This window comes from Pan paniscus, chromosome 14 (genome assembly GCF_029289425.2).
Source record: "Pan paniscus chromosome 14, NHGRI_mPanPan1-v2.0_pri, whole genome shotgun sequence".
In the NCBI taxonomy this organism is placed as follows: domain Eukaryota; kingdom Metazoa; phylum Chordata; class Mammalia; order Primates; family Hominidae; genus Pan; species Pan paniscus.
This window is the reverse complement of record NC_073263.2, coordinates 31,732,378-31,752,592: the sequence shown is the minus strand read 5'-3', so window position 1 is coordinate 31,752,592 and position 20,215 is coordinate 31,732,378. Positions and strand designations below refer to the sequence as shown.

Here is a 20,215-nt window from a genome sequence, read left to right as displayed (position 1 = left end):
AGCCAAAGCATTAGCAGAAAAATACCTGGGAGAACTTTACCAGAAAGTCCTTTTCTCACCATGACAATGCTCCTGCTAATTCTTCTCATCAAATGAGGGCAATTTTGCAAGAGTTTTGATGGGAAATCATTAGGCATCCATCTTACAGTTCTGATTTGGCTCCTTCTGACTTCTTTTGGTTTCCTAATCTTAAAAAAATCTCTAAAAGTCACCGAATTTTCTTCAGGTAATAATGTAGAGAACGTGGCATTGACATGGTTAAGTTTCCAGGACTTAGGTCTGGGATGGATTCTTTAGGCATGGATTAAGCAAAGACTTCGAAAAATGTCTTAACCTTGATGGAGATTATTAAGAAATAAAGTTTATATTTTAAAAATTTTTATCTTTTAATTCTATTCTCCCACAAAACTTTTTGAAGTCCTCTTGTATATGTGTTTAAGGCTATGCATTTCATTCTAAGAAAGGCTTTACTTACAGCCCACAAGTTTAGGATATAGTACTTTCATTATTCTTCAGTTAAAAATATTTTCCAGTTTCCATAGTAATGTATTCTTCAACTCACTGGTTATCAGGAAGTATTTTTTAAAATTATCTTTTTGTTATTGAATTGAATACCAACTTAATGCTACTCTGATTAGAGAACATAGTCTCTATCATTTCACTAATGTGACCTTTGTTGAGATTTGCTTTATGACCCAGCTTATGGTCAGTTTTGATAAATGTTACTATCTTTTTTATCTTGATGTATCACAGCGTAAAGCGAACAACACATAAATCTATACTTGTATGGCTGATGTGTGAAGAGGTATTGTGAACGATGCTTATACATCTCAGTAACTCAACTGAGGCAGAACACAGAAGACATTTAAAAACAATGTATTTTTGCCTATACTTACTCGTAAATCTTGACAAGCCAGAATGTTGTCAAGCCATTTATATAGGTAGCCATCTGGGGAAAGGCCCACATTGTCAAAGACAGGGCCACAGCACAGTACTGCTGACATTGCCTGATGATAAAAACACAACAAGACATGGAAATGAAACTTGGAATGATCTAATGGTATCCAACTGACTTTATAAACCATAATTGTCAGAATTATAAATGATAAGGGCCCTCTAAAGACACTTATTTCCCCATGATTTTTAAAGCATTCTTTAGTAGCTTTAATAAAAAATACCAGATTCCAAATTTGGCTCTTTTCATAAGAATTAAAAACCCATAAGTTTACCTTTGTGGACATTTAATTTTATAATTATAACAACTCTTTATGATCAGAGTAAGTATTCAAAACCAAAAAACTATTTTGCAATATTTAAAATAAGCTTTCCTTCAATGTTTCAAGTGAATTCTGCTTATAAGATAAATATAGCTTTTCGAATTTTGCTTTTACGACAAATATTGGACTAATGTATTGAACTGAGACAGTATAAAATATATGAAAAGTATCAAAGTAAATAATTATAATCCTTAATCAAAGGTAAATAAAATGAAAAATAAAAACTTTAGTTCCTCTAAAGGGGTGGGTGGAGGGATAAATCAAGGGAAAGTAGGAGAAGAGGAGATCTTGAATAACTTTGCAATTGGCAGGTCCAACTGACTATCAGGGCCATAGTTTACATTAGCTCCACCGAGGCAAAGGTAATCTGAGAGTCAGCAACTTATGTTCTGTATGACAGAGCTGATATACAGTTAGTTTTCTGAAGGAAATTAGGCTGTAAAGGAGTCATGCTTCTGAAGATTTTGAATAGTCCTAGTTGGGGGGAAATTTATTTCTGGCAGTCTTCTAGGATAGAAGGAGATTAAAAAGGGAATGTTGCTCTGGGTAGATTTTGAACTTGAGGTGATGTCTATTTTTTTCTTTTTTAAGTTGAAAGTTAATTGACAAGACAGCTATATAATGGGTAAATGAGCAAAAAGATATGGTTCCCATACAGGAGAAATATGAGAAGAAAATGGGAGCTTAGAAAAGCTATGTATGTGTGTGTCCATGTGATTTTTTTGTATGTGTGCTTAGATTTTATTCTATGATATTGTATTATTTATTTTAAGCTTATTTTTAAGGCATGGTTATTAGTTTAACAAGAGAGACCATCCATCTGACTCAGTCATTCGTGAGTACAATGTCACCTACTTTTAATGCACAATACTGATATCTTGTAATCTGATGATTTCTGTCACTGTAACGATCCAGAGGAGTGAACATAATGCTGAAGGGTCCTGCCCACTGGCTAAATAAGATGAAGAGGTGGTGCCTCAGACTTTGCTGGGGGAAGAGAAATCTTCGGTGGTGAACTAGGGAGAAAAACACACTTAGAGGTTACAAGACTGGACATACTGTATATCGCTATTATATATATTTCTTACATTTTGAGGAAAGGAACCACTTCATTTTTTAACTACAGTTTTCTTTAGGCAATGAAACATGCACTTAAAAAGTCAAGCCACATTTTCTTTTCTAAGTGTGCACTCTTCCTGTCCTCACGTTGCAGCCAGCAGCACCTTGACTCAGAGTGGGAAAGAAAGATAAAAAATAGGACCTGCAGAGATTTTTTTCTAATCAATACCTGGGAAAACTGCAACACTTCCCACTCAGCTGCTGCTTATATATTAAATGTTTTTTGACTGCTGCCCATCTTTAAGAGAACTCGGAAATAGCATAGACTGTCTATTTCAAACACACATAGGTACTTCGCTTTAACTGAAGAGGTAAACTGAAATCTTAATTTAGGGTCGCTGAAGATGAGAAGGATTGGTAAGAAGGTTATTAACATCAAAATAGCGAAAAGTGGAAATATTAGTTGATAAGGGGCTTTTTGTAATAGTACCAAAAAATTTAATTAGAATAATTTTTATAGCAAACTAACCAGCTATTTTATTTTCTATGTTCTATTAGAATGGAGATGTTTCATACCCATTTGCTCTGTGAAAGATACTTTTCTCCATAATGTAATATTTAATCAAATGTAAAATATATTAAGCTTCATAGAATTACATTTAATGTGTTGGTAGGGTAGAGTCAGAGAGAAGAAATATTGCTGAAATTACCTGTTCACAGATTAGTACAGAGACAATGTGAAAAAAATGAAGCCTGTGTGAATGTTCCTTCTGAATTACTTCCTTCCTATGGAAATCACATCAGTTCATTTTCAGATGGAAACCAAAACAAAGAATAGAAATGACACACACAAAGCCAAATTTAATACTTATCATTCCCCTTCCAACTCTGTGCTGAGTAATGACAATCTGTTCTCATATATATGTCCTAGTATCTTGAAGTAAATAAACTTCACCATCTCAGACCTGCATAAAGGCCAGTAGGGTTAAAGACGAAAGCACCGTAATAAAGAACACGAATGGGCTTCCAAGCATGAATGGTAATTTCTTGTAACGGATCACCGTACCTGGAACACACTGAATCAAGTTGGCCACCATTGCACTAAAATGTGCCCGGATATCTTTAAGAATTTCAACTTCTTTGTCATTTTCAGCTTCTAGGAGCATGCGGGTCAAGTCCACGTATTCTAAGAACAAAGCTCCCAGGGCTAAAGTATCCCGCTCTAGGGCTCCATTTGTGCTGGAATAAAGGAAAATGAAATTTTTAGATGATCAGTCTTTATGTCAAAGTAATACAGGCTTCATGAAAACTAAGATTCACTGTCACAACTCACACACTAAAGTTGTTCCTAACCTATATGCAGTGTAAAGAAAATATGAAAAAAGAAAAAGCGAGTTTTTTGGATTTTTCTAAGTTAAGGGTATTATATTTAAAAACAAAGAAAAGACAAAAGAGAGAAACAGAAAGAAAACAAAAAGATCAGTCTGGTGAGAAGAAAGCAACTCGGTAGAATTCTGACCCTACCTGTCACTTATTACACCAGCGTCAGCCAAAAGTTCAAAAATTCGAAGTAGTTGTAGCCTTAACAAGTCTCGCCGTTCTCGGCGTTTCTTGTTCTGTGTAGAAAGAGGTAGTATCACTTACAGACACAGGCAAAACAATATTAACTTTGTTTTAGAAAATGGTATTAACAAAAGGCATAATCTATTTTCAATTTTCTAAGCATAAAAGTCAGCATACATTTTTCTTTCTTCCTAATCCTCAGAGGAAATGCTTGCTATCTACAGGCTGTAAGAAAAAAAACATCATAAGTGGGTCAGTAAATATTAGGTGGAAATGTTGAGAACCAACAAGCCTCATTTCCCAGATGCTCCCAGTGTCTGCTGAAAGGCAGAAGCATCTCAAATCAGTGAAAGGGGCAGGGGACATGAAATAATCCCAGTTCTGGTCATGGAAGTAACACTGTTTGTTCTTATTCACACTGCTGAATTTCTGTTATTTCTTTATTTTTACATTTTATTTATTTATTTTTGAGATAGGACTTCACCATGTCACCCAGGCTGGAGTGCAGTGGTGTGATCTTGGCTAACTATAACCTCGAACTCCTGGGCTCAAGTGATTCTTCTGCCTCAGCCTCTCGAGTAGCTGGGACTACAGGCATGCACCACCACACCTGGCTACTCTAGTAGCTGGGACTACAGGCATGCACCACCACACCTGGCTAATTTAAAACATTTTTGTAGACCTAGGTCTTGCTATGTGCCCAGCCTGGTCTCAAACTCTAGCCTCAAGTAATCCTTCTACATTGGCCTCCCAAAGTGCTGGGATTACAGGCATGAGCTACTGCACCTGACCTAATTTCTGCTATTTCTTGTATCATTGCTACTATATGAGAAGCCTTCTTTTCTAGGTTTTTTTTTTTTTTTTTTTTTTGAGACAGTCTTGCTCTGTCACCCAGGCTGGAGTGCAGTGGCATGATCTCGGCTCACTGCAACCTCCACCTCCCAGGTTCAAGTGATTCTCCAGCCTCAGCCTCCAGAGTAGCTGGGACTATAGGCGCGTGCCACCACGCCCAGCTAATTTTTGTGTTTTCAGTAGAGATGGGGTTTCACCATACTGGCCAGGATGGTCTCGATCTCTTGACCTCTTGATCTGCCCACTTTGGCCTCCCAAAATGCTGGGATTACAGGCGTGAGCCACCGCGCCTGGCCCTTTTCTAGTCTTATTATTATTTTTATCCTGGTACATTATAAGTTCATCCTTTTCAGAATTCACTTCAGGGAAGGTGATGCTAGGGAAAATGCCTCATATGCCAGATGAAACAAATTACATTCTTGGCCATTCAACTCCTTGTGAAAAAACAAGCAAACACACAAAAACCCAAAATTCAATTTTAACTCAAACCTCCTGCAAAAGAATGTAATAGTTGACAAACATGAGTATTTTAAGTTGTTTTGCATTTGTATGTTTAGGACATAAAATCTATAGAACCATTTTATACTAAATAATGAAAACTGAAAAATAATAAAAACAACAAAAGTTAAAATATAAAGATTCGTTTGTTAAAAGGTGTTAGGGGTTTGTATTCTTTAGGGGAAATCACTAGGTTTGATTTAAATTCAGATGATTGTCCAAAAAACCAAGCCTTAATTTTTTAAATTCAAATTCTTACCTCTGGTCTTCTTTCCAGAGCTTCTTTCATTAATGGATGAAGTTCTTCTACCAATTCTCTGTGGAGGAAAAAGGTCAAATTTGAAATTCATTGTTTTTGACACCAAACTTGTCACTAAATACTCTATATCCATTTAATCCCAAATCACTTGCTTTTTACACTTTGCTTCTAACATCACAATCTCCCTGATCTCTCCATTTCCCAATCACGTGCTAAGCTGGAAACAGGTATTGGCCTATACTTTGTATTACTGGTCTTAATTCCAGTGCTATGCATATAATTCTGGCTTAAAATCTATTTGTTGACTTGATTTTGATTTAATGTTCTGGAGATCTCTATGGCAAAAAACAAAGAAACAAACAAAAAAACAAAACCCTATGTGAACAATTAAACAAACAATATTTTCCAAGTATTTGCTAAATTCAAGCACTTTACTGCAAGCTATGGAGCTCAAGATAAATAAAATTGAGCCCCTGTACACAAGAAATTTTCAGTCTAATTAGTGGAAAAGAGATGGGTGCAATTACCACAGTGCTGCATTTGGGATCTGTGCTCCGCAAACTGACTTATAGTTGACTTTAAAACAAAGCCTTTTTTGGATTTCAGAACTAAATTCCTTTATTTCCACTATATAATAAATACAAAATTCTGTATGGCAAGTACTAAAATTGTGAGATTCCCATCAAAACCTTTTCTTTTATGTAGTAAAAATGTAAGTCTTGATCACAATATATATCTTTGTTCTGATTATCTCCAGTTCTCAACATTATACTTTCTAATCTAATTAGTTCTCTTCTTCAAGAAATAACTTCTGAATTGCTAGGTCAAAAAACAGACAAAAAGATAAGATGTAGCTTGTTGTCAGACTAGTATGTAGGTATTTTGTCTGTAGTATGCCCAAGTTTGAAAACCTTGTACTTTCTGGTAGGATATTTTGTTCTATTAAACATCACCAGCCAGGAAAATCCAAAGACAGGAAGATAAACTCTATGACATTCCATATCAAGAGACAGAAAGCCTGGGTTCTATTCCTGATTTCTCCAGTGCAGACATTAGAATTTCTTCATCAAAGAAATGGGAATAACATCGATAGTTTCCTCCACTTTACAGCTACCATTTAACAAATATTTACATTGTGAATATTTACATTTAATATGCCTTCTCAATAAATTTATGAGATGGATTCTCTATACTAACATTTAAAAAATTAGACAGATACACTTATTTATTTTTATTTATTATGCCAATTTTACAGTTGAGAAAACTGAGGCCCAGAGACATTAGTTTTCTAGACTCATGAGGCTAGTTGGTTGCATAATCTTACCTGCCTCCAGAAATATTTAGAGGTCTATATATGCAAAACAATCTTAGATTCTTCAGGTAAGAATGTTGGGTAATTTCAGGGATTGTTATTGTTATCTCCTTGTATTTCTTTGCTTTTTTTTTTTTTTTTTTTTTTTTTTGGTGACGGAGTATCACTCAGTTGCCCAGGCTGGAGTGCACTGCAACCTCTGCCTCCCGGGTTCAAGCTATTCTCCTGCCTCAGCCTCCCGAGTAGCTGGGACTACAGGTGCACACCATCACGCCTGGCTAATTTTTGTACTTTAATAGAGACGGGATTTCACCATGTTGCCCAGGCTGGTCTTAAACTCCTGACCTCAGGTGATCCACCCACCTCAGCCTCCCAAAGTGCTGGGATTACAGGCATGAGCCACTGCACCCGTCCATCTCCTCGTATTTCTATATGATATTTTGTCTTAATCAATTAACCAATAACTAGTAAAACTCTGGTTAACTGGTAACCTACGCAGTCAGAACCCACAATTACTTCTTTTAAGAATAAAATCTGGGCTGGGCGTGGTGGCTCACGCCTGTAATCCTAGCACTTTGGGAGGCAGAGGTGGGCAGATCACGAGGTCAGGAGTTCGAGACCATCCTGGCCAATATGGTGAAACCCTGTCTCTACTAAAAATACAAAATATTAGCCAGGAGTGGTGGTGTGTGCCTGTAATCCCAGCTACTCAGGAGGCTGAGGCAGGAGAATTGCTTGAACCTGGAAGGCGGAGGTTGCAGTGAGCCAAGATCACGCCACTGAACTCCAGCTTGGGTGACAGAGCGAGACTCCATCTCAAAAAAACAAACAAACAAAAGAATAAAATCTGACTCTAACCATAAGTAACTTAGATCTTTTTCAATAGCCTCTAAAACATCTTATTAATCTTTATTTTTCAAGTAGGGTTTCTCATAAATGCTTGGAGGTTTCTCATTTCTATCTACATGGAAAATTTTGTTTGCGATTTTATTTGTCTTTATAGGGTTTTGTTGCTTATCTAAAGTCATCAGAGGCAAACCAAACTAACATTTTACAATGTTTCTTTCAAAGGCTTTGACAGTACTTCAGATGGAATGATTATTTGATTGCAAATGTGAATAAATAAGGAATCCAGAAAGCAGGTATATGGTTATATTAAGGCAAAGAAAGTGCCCTACAGAAAGATCAACGAAGCCGGGCATGGGGGCTCACGCCTGTAATCCCAGCACTTTGGGGGGCTGAGGCGGGTGGATCACTTGAGGTCAGAAGTTCGAGAACAGCCTCGTCAACATGGTGAAACCCCGTCTCTACTATAAATACAAACATTAGCTGGATGTGGTGGCACGGGTCTGTAGCCCCAGCTACTCAGGAGGCTGAGGCAGGAGAATCGCTTGAATCCAGGAGGGAGAGGTTGCAGTGAGCTGAGATTGCGCCACTGCACTCCAGCCTGCGTGACAGAGCGAGACTGTGTCTCAAGAAAAAAAAAAAGAAAAAAAAAATAGAAAGATCAACCAATGGAACTGAACACATTGGAAAGGGTTTTATCAATGCTTAACCTTTGAGAATCTGCTGGGTAAATGGCTGATGAGCAGACTGTTATTATTTTGATGTGATAACCTCTGAACAGTCTGGCTAACTGGGATTGATACTGAACTATCTTCATTTTTAGTTGTCTAAAACAAAGCTTGCCAGTGAAATAAAATCTGAGAGGTAAAATCAAAGTTGCAATGACTAAAAGTGACAGGAGAGGCAGTTGCAAGGAATGCTTGTTACATGCACATCAACCAAGACGATGTAGTGGGAAGTCACACAAAGCCTATAAACTCTCCGGGCACACGCCAACACACAGACTCAAATCTCAGTTAATAAAGGAACTACAATAGCAGCAGCATGTATGAATTTAGAACAACTCATTAAGACTACTGTACCTGAAAACAAGGGAATTTGTTCTTCCAAATCCTAAAACTAAGGACTCTGTGATCTCAATGCTCTCTAGTCTCATCAAAGGCACCAACTGCTTTAACAGAACTCCCACCGATGGGGTGCCTATGGCCTGAAATAAGTTGAATACAAGTGAAAAAGAGGTAACATGGTAACTGATGGTTCCTTTAATCAAAGGATGATCCCATTATAACAGTTTCAAAGTACTGAACCACATCCCAAGGCACTGCCATCATTTCAGGAAACACACACACACACACACACACACACAAATTTAATACAGCAAAATGAATGCAATTCTCACCTGGAACACAAATTCTAAAGAAATTTTTTTTATAACGGTCTTCTTTTTAAAACCATTTAAGTCTATAAAGCTATCTTTAACAAGATAATTTATTTAATCAAGGCATGATTTAAAGGTGAATACTCAGTGAGGAGTGAAAGAAATGTAGTGTGGTGTTGTAGGACACAAACCAAACCTCAGGGCACGAATAAATACAAGTCACTCTATGGTCTTAAGCAGGTTTCTCAACTTTTCTTTATCTTTGGTTCTCTACTTGTCAGGGAGGAGTAATAAATTATTCATATAAGCACTCAATGGAATTTAGAAATGTGTAGGATGAAAATCTGATCCCATAATACTCCAGATGGCAGGCACAGTGCGATTTGCACTGTGAACTCTAGACAAACAAGCTAAAAAAAAACCTTACAGAATAATTCTTCTGAAGCATGTCATGTCACCTTGTTATCGTAGCTCACTGTACCATCAGGTGTGGTCGCCATTATTTCTGGAGTGGAAGCTCTTAAGTGTCCTGGGCTCATAATACTGGGTTTTGCAACTCCAAAACAAAGAATTAGGTAATTTCTCCACAAAGTAACATAGTTGTCTCCGCTGCCGGCAGTGCTGGTTTTCTTGGCATTAATTGGGCTACTAGAAATATGGAGTTGAAAACAAGAGTGAAACTAAGTTCTGGATTTTAAATATCACTTATTAAATAAAGATCATAGGAAGTACTCAAATAGAGTTGAACAACTGTAGATTAAGAATGTTATTCAAAGAGTATCTGCATTGGATGAAAAGTCAAACAGAAGAACTTTAAAGTATCTTTTACCATTAAAAGTCTGAAATTATAGACTTAGACAATCATACTGATTATTAAGGCAAAAAACCACTAGCTTTAGACAAAATTTTTTTAATGTTTTTACTCAATGTTAAGAATTCTCTAGTAGGAAGTTCAGAAATTGGGATGATAACATCCCAATCTCTTACACAAAATGAAAATTTAAGAGGGCAAATGGAAAAACAAGAGGGCAGAGGAAAACACAAGAATCCCTTACTTTGGGTCCACCAGAGGCATCACCGACTGGAGCCGAGTGAAGGCATAAGGCCAGGCATAGCTGAGGGCTGTGGGGCAGTGCTTGGGTAAGTTCTCCTGCCGGAGGAAGCTGAAGAGGCAGAGGACCCAGGGGTCTTTGACAGACTGTGCAAATATCCAGACATGGGAAGGGCTTTTCACATCATAATGGCTATTGACCAGGACTGCGTTCCATTCCACCAACCACTGCAGATCCACATTGTGGGTGAGTGGTAATGTTGCCTGTAGGTATAAGAGGTAGGTTCTAAGTTAAACCCGAACTGAAGTTATCCATCCTCATCAGGGCTCAGCCTGACTACTCATTCTTGCACAGTGCTTTTGCTGAGTGCACTGGGCTGGCTTTGAATCTGAAACACCAATCCTGCACCTACCACATTTGACCTTGGTGTGTGGTCATCAGTCTTCCTATGCTAGATGATAAGCAGCTTAAGTGCAAAATTTAAAAACCTGGGTCACATTTTGACAGGTTTATTGCCACAGAGCACTGTGCATCAATACACAGAAGCTGTTCACTAATTATTTGTTGAATGAATATATGACAGTAAATTTAAATGGAAACATGGATTCAGTATTTTAAAATTCTGAAAAGTTATTCATCTCTGAGATTCACAAATGTGTTTTTATCATTGTAATTAACACGTTCTTAAAGCTATGATCTTCTCTATCTTTCCTTACACTGAAATATCTTCCCTTTGATTTAGAGAGATGGCTAAGCACAATCCCTTTTATGAAGGACATTCTACTGACAGTTTTTGAGATAAGATATCTACGTATTCTTATTTATTTATTTATTGAGACAGAGTCTTGCTCTGTCACACAGACTGGAGTGCAGTGGTGTGATCTTGGCTCACTGCCACCTCCGCCTCCCAGGTTCAAGCGATTCTTGTACCTCAGCCTCCCCAGTAGCTGGGATTACAGGCAATCGCCACCACATCTCGCTAATTTTTGTATTATTTTTTAGAAGAAACAGGGTTTCACCATGTTGGTCAGGCTGGTCTCGAATTCCTGAACTCTAAAAGATCTGCCTTCTTTGGCCTCCCAAAGTGCTGGGATTATAGTCGTGAACCACCACACCTTGCCAAGATACCCACATATTCTTGCCCTATGATAGCAAGCAAAAATAAAAATCTCTTAAAATCTCTTGAAAGATAAATATCTATATTAGTAAGTTCTTATATTCCATTTTGTTCTCTTTTAAGTCTAGATACCAAAGTTCAGGGGACATCAATTTTCAAATAATCTAGCTATTGTGCCAAGAGAGGACACTGCCTTTATGTTTGTTAGGCATGTAAAATGATGAATTAACTGTTGGGTTTATGAGTTCCCATGGGTAAGAGTGTTATAATTGTGGCCTCAATGGTCAATAGGCTGTAAGGGGCAGAGTTGGAGCTACAGAGCCTGAGAGATGAGATGGCAACATAGGCTCTGCCCAAAGCCTGTGACCTGAGAAAAGTACTGAACATCCCAGAATCTCTGTGTATTGAATTTATGACTTGGGAATTATAATGCTGATCTCACCAAATCTTTCAGTGAATTACATGAAGTAACAGCTGTAAAAACACCTGGCACAAAGCAGTCACTGCTTCTCCCATTACTCTCTCCCCATTTCTGTACATCTTCCTAACTGCAGTATTGCTGAGCTGGTTACCCAGGTTAAGATTTTGATTTTGGTACACACAGAACAAAAGCACACGAACAAAATATAAAGTGTTATCTGTAGGCAAGTAGGATACATACATTAAACAAAGCTTAGTATTCCATTCCATGTCAAAACAATTTGAAATTCTAAAAGAAGTAGGACTATTTCACTATTACTGTTAAGGTCTGCACTACCTGGCTTATAGTTTTAGTGTATTATTATTATGATCATAAGCAAGAACAGGGCCACTAAAAATAGGAATCTGTTTTCAATCAAGTTAGAAAAGGCCATGAAGAGCTCTGAAATGTCTTCAGGTTTTGTATACATTTATAATTATCTGACAAGTATCTGCACATCAGGCATCAGCAACATCAGTAACATGGATTCTGCAAGGAGTCTCAGCTCTGCCCTGCCTCCCTTCAGCTATTTAGCCCAAATTAATCCAGGTCCTGTTATTATACTTTTATTTTTTAAAAGTCAGATAACTAAAATCAGTTTAAATTTCCCTTCTACACTTGTTCAGGAAATTGAAAGTTGCCAATGTGCTTTTAAAAAGGAAGAATGTATTTGTGTAGCAGATAAAGCTCTCCTAGGTTCAGAGTCCAAACCTGGGGAGGAGAGTTCGAGAGCCCAGACTTGACCCTGGGCTCTAAAACTCTCCTTTTGTGTGACTGTGGACTTACCCCTTAACATTTTTGAGTTTCAGTAACTGTGAGAATCAAATCGAATAATAAATGTGAAAGCACTCTGTAAACTATAAAGTACCACATAAATAGAAGTTACATATTAAGTACAATGTTAAGTGTTACATATAGTATTAAGTGATAAGTACAATGAAAAAGGCAAAGTAATTTTCCTTAAGAATCCTGAGCAATTCTTAAAACTGTTGTTTAAAAATATTATCTATATTCCTAAGATCCAGATTTTGTGTGAAATTTATCTGAATGTCTCTTAAATTAACATCTGAAAAACTAGTCTTATCTTCGTAAGTACCTTTGGGTCAGTTTATTAATCTGACATAAACACCCAAATTATTCCACATAATTTTTCACTGACTATTTTAGATAGGTCCAGAGCTTTTAAGAGCCATTAATTGGAATCAAATGTGTACTTACTGAATCCGAAACTGCTACATGAATAAAACTTTCTAGAATGGAAGAACTTAGCTGATCCATGACATCAATCATCGGCCTGTCGTCATCCTGTACAAAGGGGAGGCGATTACTCTCTATGGGAAAATGAATCCTCCCCACCCACCCCACCGCCTTCGTCTGATACATGAAGCAGAACAGCTTGTGAGATAGCGATAAGGGTTTTCTCACAGAAAAGTGAGTGCCCAGAGGGTGGAAGGCAGTGAGTAAAACTCCTGTGTTTCTGAGCTTCATCTTTCAAGTTTTAGTGGAAGATAATTAGAGCTCCAATTTCACATTGTACTGAAAAGACATATACCTGAATTTCAGACTCATACATGTACATGAGAATCTACCAGCGCCATACATTATTCACTACAGTGTTCATGTTATTAATTTCGAGGAGTAGAAATTCTGCAAGAATATGCTTTGTTAGACTGCTAACTAAAATGCTACTTATTTTAAGTCATTGATCTGTTAAAATAACTGATAAATTGTTTACTGTGACTGAATTTTAGTCCCAAAGAAACTAGACTGACCACACACTCTTTGTAGTATCTACATAGTATGTAACTATTTGATACAAGATGCAAATTGGAAAGGGCACGAGAGAGTATCTTAGTGAAAATTCTATGTGAATAATACATAAATGAATGGATTCATTTATATATCATAAATTTATAAATTAATTCATCCATTCATTTATATATTATGAACAAAATATATGTAATGAATGTATAAATGAATATTCATTTATTTATATATTATATATTCATTCACCATCCCTTATGGAGAAATTTGAAAATATAAAATTATTTACTCAAAAGCCTTATAGAAAAGCCTTGGGATGTCTCTATTTCTGTGTGAATGACAATGGTTTAAAAAAAATTATGGCTGGTCAAAGAAAGCAACATATGAGGAACATCTTTGATGCAGTCTAGTGGATTAGCACTTAAGAAGTGGGGCGTTAGAGGCATGTGTATATATCTGTTGTTGAATTTTGGCTCTGTTACATTCTAGCTGTTGATTTTGCAGGAGGCAGTTAACCTCTCTAAGCCTCAGTCTCAGTATCTGTACAATGGGATAATAACCAAACCAATCCTTAGGTTATTATGAGGGTCAAATTAGATATTATTTATAAAGCACTTAGCACACTACCTGACACATACATGGTAATTATTATTGGTATCATGGTAATGATAATTATTATTATCATTACTTTCATAATTACAAACTTGATGAAGGTTTGCTAAAATATAATATGTCTTAGAGATTCATTTACCAGATGCCAGAGATGTGGCCCTGAAATACATCAGAAAGCTATCTGAAGAAATGTGAACAGAAAAGACTGTGAAGTTGAAAATATTTTATAAAGACAGTGACTATGTCAAGTGTTACAAAACCAAAGTAGTTATTTTTAAAAGAAGAAAACAGAAAGTGGTAATTTTCTAAAGAAATATATGACATGAAAAGCTGGTCCCTCTTTCATCAAATTATGCATTTGGTTTGGCCACCCATGCCAGCTTGCAAGATAGCAATAAGTGTTTTCTCTGAACAAGGTGTATGGCATTTAGCCAAATGTGGGGTGTTAGCAGGCATTGATCATGCTTAATAACTGGCTTCCTTCTCCCATTTCAAGAGGATGTGTTTTTTGTGATGCCATTTTCTACCATCATCAAGATTAAACATCTTTCAATTTGCCAAACTCTTTGGTACCTTGATCATTTCAAATGAGATATATGATTTTTTCAAGTTTATTCTCTAATATAAAGTAATAATATCTTCTTAATTAGATGTGTGCTGAACACTGTGAAGGAAATGATTCATAGCCTAAATTAATCTTAAAATTCTTCACTTCTTAGCAAAGTAATGTCCCTGGAGAACTGGGATTGGTCTTTTCTATTGCTTTTAGAAAATATGACTTACATCTAGTAGATCAAGAATGCTATTACAATCGTTTAAAGCCTAACAATGAATGAAACACTACATGTAACATAAAGTACCTGAAATAGTAATGCATCATTTGTAGTTTTTAATCTAAATTTCAGAAGAGTTGAAAGTAAGAAATGGAAAAATTCAGAAGACTAATCCATACCTCAGGCTGCCCCAGGGCAATAAACAACGCTCGAATTTCCTTGAGTATTAAAACAGACAGTTTGCGTGTGGCCACCTGGAAACTGCAGAGTAAAACCAGAGCAAAACCTTCTACAGCGTGGAGTACACTGCAGTGGGGACCTCGTTCCGACTGAATTCTGTGACTGGAGCCATTCGCGATGAGCTGTTATGCAATAAGAACAACATTCTGTATTCAGCAAAATAACAAAGGAAGAAGAATACACTTATGTTTTACATATTTTTTGCACATTTGACCTTGTAAATATTAAAATAAATGACCATGGTTTAGAACCAGACATGTCTATGAATTTATTATTATTCATGAAATATCCTAGATCCCCTTCTGTCTTTCAGATCAATTGTTGCTGCGGAATGCCATCAACCATCTGTTACTTCTGATGAAAAATAACTCTTCAAAGGCTATTAATGTTGATAAAAACACAACTCCTTTCATCTATACCACTTGGTATTACACTGTATATACAATCAAAGTGGCCAAAGTTGTTATTTAAATTCTCCATAGACTTTTGAATACTATTAAATCGAATTTTCAAACATTTACTTTCTATTTCTCCTTGCTTACTTGTTTGTTAGATTCTAATCTAGGTTTTGCACAGCTCTGTGATGGATTCTGAAAGTTCCCAATCCCCAACCAAGTGAATCTAAAGTAAAAGCAAGCCAGTCAACAGGGAAGTTTCCACCTTCATTTTTGTTTTCCCCTTACAAGCATATATAACCCTTGCTTTTCTACCTATCATGTTGGTATGTCTACAACACAGGGAAGGGAGAAGGAGCTGAATGTCAGCTCTGGGGTTAGCCTCTAAGGAATCCCAGCTGTTCCCCAGATGCTACTATACTGCCATGAGCCTCCACAGTCTTTAGACTCTCAGTTACACTCTTCTCCAGCCAGACCCCTTTCTCCATCTGCTCATTGCCAATGCCAAGTTCCCACCGCCTTGGTTCTCCTCTGACAACACTCCTCCTCAATGCGCTCTGCAAAATGTTATCACTACCTTAACCATTTAGGACTGAGACATGAAAGGATAAAGAAACCACAAGACTGCACTGTCTTCTCCGTGGATATTGAACAAAGCAGCCCATATGTTGCTGGCTAAAAATAACTAGTGGACAGCTGACTTTTATATACCTATATCCACATCCACATCCATATCAATATGTACATCCATATCTACATCCACACCTACACCTAAACCCACATCCACATCAATATTCACATCCATATCCACATCTACATCCACATCAATATCCACATCTACATCCACAACCCTATCCACATCCCTATCACATCCACATTTACATCCAAATCCATATCTACATCCACATCCACACCCACATCCACGTCCACATCAATATCCACATCCACATCTACATCCACATCCATATCACATCCATTTATATCCACATCCATATCCTATCTACATCCACACCCACACCTACATCCACATCCATATCCACATCCATATCACATCCACATGTATATCCACATCCACATCCTATCTACATCCACATCCACACCCACATCCACATCCACATCTACATCTGCATCTGCATCCACACCTACATCCACATCCACACCCACATCCACATCTACATCTGCATCTACATCCACACCTACATCCACATCCACACCCACATCAACACCCACATCCACATCCACACCCACATCCACATCCACATCTACATCTGCATCTACATCCACACCTACATCCACATCCACACCCACATCCACACCCACATCCACATCCACATCTACATCTGCATCTACATCCACACCTACATCCACATCCACACCCACATCCACACCCACATCCACATCTACATCTGCATCTACATCCACACCTACATCCACATCCACACCCACATCAACACCCACATCCACATCCACACCCACATCCACACCCACATCCACATCCACATCTACATCTGCATCTACATCCACACCTACATCCACATCCACACCCACATCAACACCCACATCCACATCCACACCCACATCCACACCCACATCCACATCCACATCTACATCTGCATCTACATCCACACCTACATCCACATCCACACCCACATCCACATCCACATCTACATCTGCATCTACATCCACACCTACATCCACATCCACACCCACATCCAGCTCTAAGTCCCTGGCCTGTAGTCATTTGTTCTTACAAATAGATTTGCAATCATACTTCTCTGAAAAAACCAATTTCTATTCCCTAAATAGCCTTGTGAATGTTCACAAGTCTAACCTGATGTGGAATATCATGCTCTGAGTTTCTTGGTCACAATTTATGCCAGTGGAAGAACTAAGGCCCACCACCAGGGAGGAAGTTCCTAGGTGGCTGGAAGTAAGAATTCTAAAGGTTCTAGACTGCCACTCATTCACATATATGAATAAAAGAATATAAATTCAGCTGGGCATGGTGGCTCACACCTGTAATCCCACTACTCTGGGAGGCTGAGACGGGAGGATCACTTGAGGTTGGGAGTTCGAGACCAGCCTGGCCAAGATGGCAAAACCCCAATCTCTGCTAAAACTACAAAAATTAGCCAGGTGTGATGGTGTGCACCTGTAATCCCAGCTACTCGGGAGGCTGAGGCATGAAAATCACTTGAACCAGGAGGTGGAGGTTGCAGTGAGTCAAGATCGTGCCACTGCACTCCAGCCTGGGCAACAGAGTAAGACTGTCTCAAAAAAAAAAAAAAAAAGAATATAAATTCATGGGTAAGGTGTGAAAATCACCTCTGAATTTCTGATTTTGTTGGCTTGTTCATAGACTTTTCCTTGTGTCTGGATGACTAGTTTCCACTGGGTGAGCAGCTGCAGCAGCAACTTCAGGGACGAATCAAGGAGTGTGTGATGCATATCATTTACTTCCCGGAGCAAGAAGTTGGTAAAGCCAAATAGTACATCTTCCCTCCAATCTGAGAAGTCAACAAGTAAACCCTGAAGAGAATTTTGTGCAATATGTCGCAATTCATCATCCATATGAATAGAGAGCCTGTGAAACGAATAAAGGAAAATAAAATCATTTACTTTATTAACTGGTCTTCTAGAACTAACAAGGATTAATAGATATTAATGTATATCTCTTCTACTTGAGTCTGAAAATGGGTCTCCCTTATTTTTTGCTTAGTAAATGACTTACATAAATACCTTTAAAAAACTTCTAATTTGGCCAGGCATGGTGGCTCACGCCTGTAATCCCAGCACTTTGGGAGGCTGAGGCAGGTGGATTGCCCGAGTTCAGGAGTTCGAGGACAGCTTGGCTAACATGGTGAAACCCCGTCTCTACTAAAAATACAAAAATTAGCCAGGTGTGGTGGCACATGCCTGTAGTCCCAGGTACTTGGGAGGCTGAGGTAGGAGAATGGCATGAACCTGGGAGGCTGAGGTTGCAGTGAGCCAAGATCGTGCCACTGCACTCTAGCCTGGGCAACAGAGTTAAACTCCATCTCAAAAAAACAAAACAAAACAAAACAAACTTCTAATTTTAGAATTACTGAAGTGCTGCAAAGATAATACAGAGTTTTCCGATATAGCGTTCTTCTGGCCTCCCCTAATGTTAACATCTGATATAACTACGGTACATTGATCAAAACTAAGAACTTAATATTGAGATGAAGCTATTAACTACTTTACTCAGATTTCACCGGTTTTCCAATGATGTCCTTTTTCTGTTTCAGAATGCAATCCAAGATACCACACTACATTTAGCTGTACTGTATATGAACACTTTTTAATACATCACTGGCTACAGAATAATAAATTAGTATCGAATCCTATTCTTAAGGATGAGGAACCTGAGTACTGGAGAAGCTAAAGGACTCATCCAGAAGCTCAGTATAAATGAACAATCAGAGTCAGGCCTGTGGTCCTAAATCGGTTTTGCTCCTTGGGATATTTGGCAATGTCTGGACACATTTCTGGCTGTACACCTTGGGGTGTGGTACAGGCATTTCTCTAGTGGGTAGAAGCTAGGGATGCTGCTAAACACCCCAGAATCCTAAAACACCCTACAGGACAGGTCCCTGTGACAAGAATTTTCTGACCCAAAATGTCAATAGTGCCAAGGTTGAGACATTTTGAGTAAGTTAACAGAATTCTAGTGTATCTGTAGTTTAATCTAGAACAACACAATAATATTAAATCTTGACATTGGTAGGATGGATTATTGCTAACATACTGCTTTACATATTCATTCATTTATTTAATAAGCAAAGGCTTTTAAGAGAGACCCTCCTAAGATTCAGTCATCACATGCCCTATGTACAGCACTTAGGATATGGAGTTCGGTGTGGCTGTGTCTATTGGGTGAGGTGCCTGCAAGAGCGAGGTGTGAGACAGTGCTGGAGAGGAAGCAGAGGCAGCTCAACTGAAGGGTCTTTGGGCCACTCAGGGAGACAACACAGCAGGGAAGGGATTCAGAGTGTGTACTCTGGAGTCAGAATGCCTGGATCAAGGTCTCGCCTCTGTCACTTATTAGCTACGTGACTTCAGGCTAGTCACTTAATCTCTAAGCCTCAGATTGGTAAAATGGGGATACTAACTGTAACTGCATTCCATAAACCTGTCGTGAGGGTCACTGAATGATCCATGTGCAATGTTTAGCACTTCACAGAGCACAGAGTAAGCACTCAGTAACGTTAGCTATTATTAGAAGAAAATGAATTGTATCCTGAAAGTTATAGGGAAAGAAACATGATTAGATTCACGCTTGAGAAAAGAGAGTCAGGCAGGAATAGGGAGAATGTCTTGGAGAAGAAACAAGGCACAGACCATCTAAGAGGTCACTGCAATGACTTAAGCAACAAGTGCTGAGGGCCTGCCCCAAAGCATAGAAGTGTGGTGGGGCAAGGGCAGACAGAGGCCAAAGATATTTAGAACTCAGTAGCCTGGAGGTGTTCAGTGGCGGAACATGGCAGAGTCAATGGGGGCTCCCATACCCAGGACAGATATTATCACCAACAAATACAAGACAACATTGTCGCCCAGAGTGGTTAAGGAATTTGCTCAAAGTTAACAAAGAGCCAGGAATTCAATTTAGGACTTCTAATCTTTAATCCAAAATACTTCCCACAAAACAAGCCTGGCACAAGTCACCCCAGTTATCACTCTCAGATAGTATTTCAAAAGTTTGATAAGATAAGCAAACTCTTGTCTTATTTTATAAAG

At 38.1% G+C, this 20,215-nt stretch overlaps 1 protein-coding gene across 4 annotated transcripts in view; it reads right to left on the bottom strand.

The window, feature by feature from the left end:
• FRY (FRY microtubule binding protein) overlaps positions 1 to 20,215 on the bottom strand; it is a 448,961-nt gene that overhangs the window by 107,806 nt on the left and 320,940 nt on the right. For all 4 annotated transcript variants that reach the window (XM_055096587.2, XM_055096586.2, XM_034936539.3 and 1 more), the window contains 11 exons: positions 17,783 to 18,041; positions 15,002 to 15,184; positions 12,892 to 12,978; positions 10,100 to 10,359; positions 9,503 to 9,692; positions 8,749 to 8,873; positions 5,509 to 5,566; positions 3,861 to 3,952; positions 3,403 to 3,575; positions 2,133 to 2,293; positions 897 to 1,007 (listed from right to left, as the gene is read on the bottom strand). In XM_055096587.2, the coding sequence (XP_054952562.1) occupies positions 897 to 1,007; positions 2,133 to 2,293; positions 3,403 to 3,575; positions 3,861 to 3,952; positions 5,509 to 5,566; positions 8,749 to 8,873; positions 9,503 to 9,692; positions 10,100 to 10,359; positions 12,892 to 12,978; positions 15,002 to 15,184; positions 17,783 to 18,041 (1,699 nt within the window). The remainder of the gene's footprint in view (positions 1 to 896; positions 1,008 to 2,132; positions 2,294 to 3,402; positions 3,576 to 3,860; positions 3,953 to 5,508; positions 5,567 to 8,748; positions 8,874 to 9,502; positions 9,693 to 10,099; positions 10,360 to 12,891; positions 12,979 to 15,001; positions 15,185 to 17,782; positions 18,042 to 20,215) is intronic.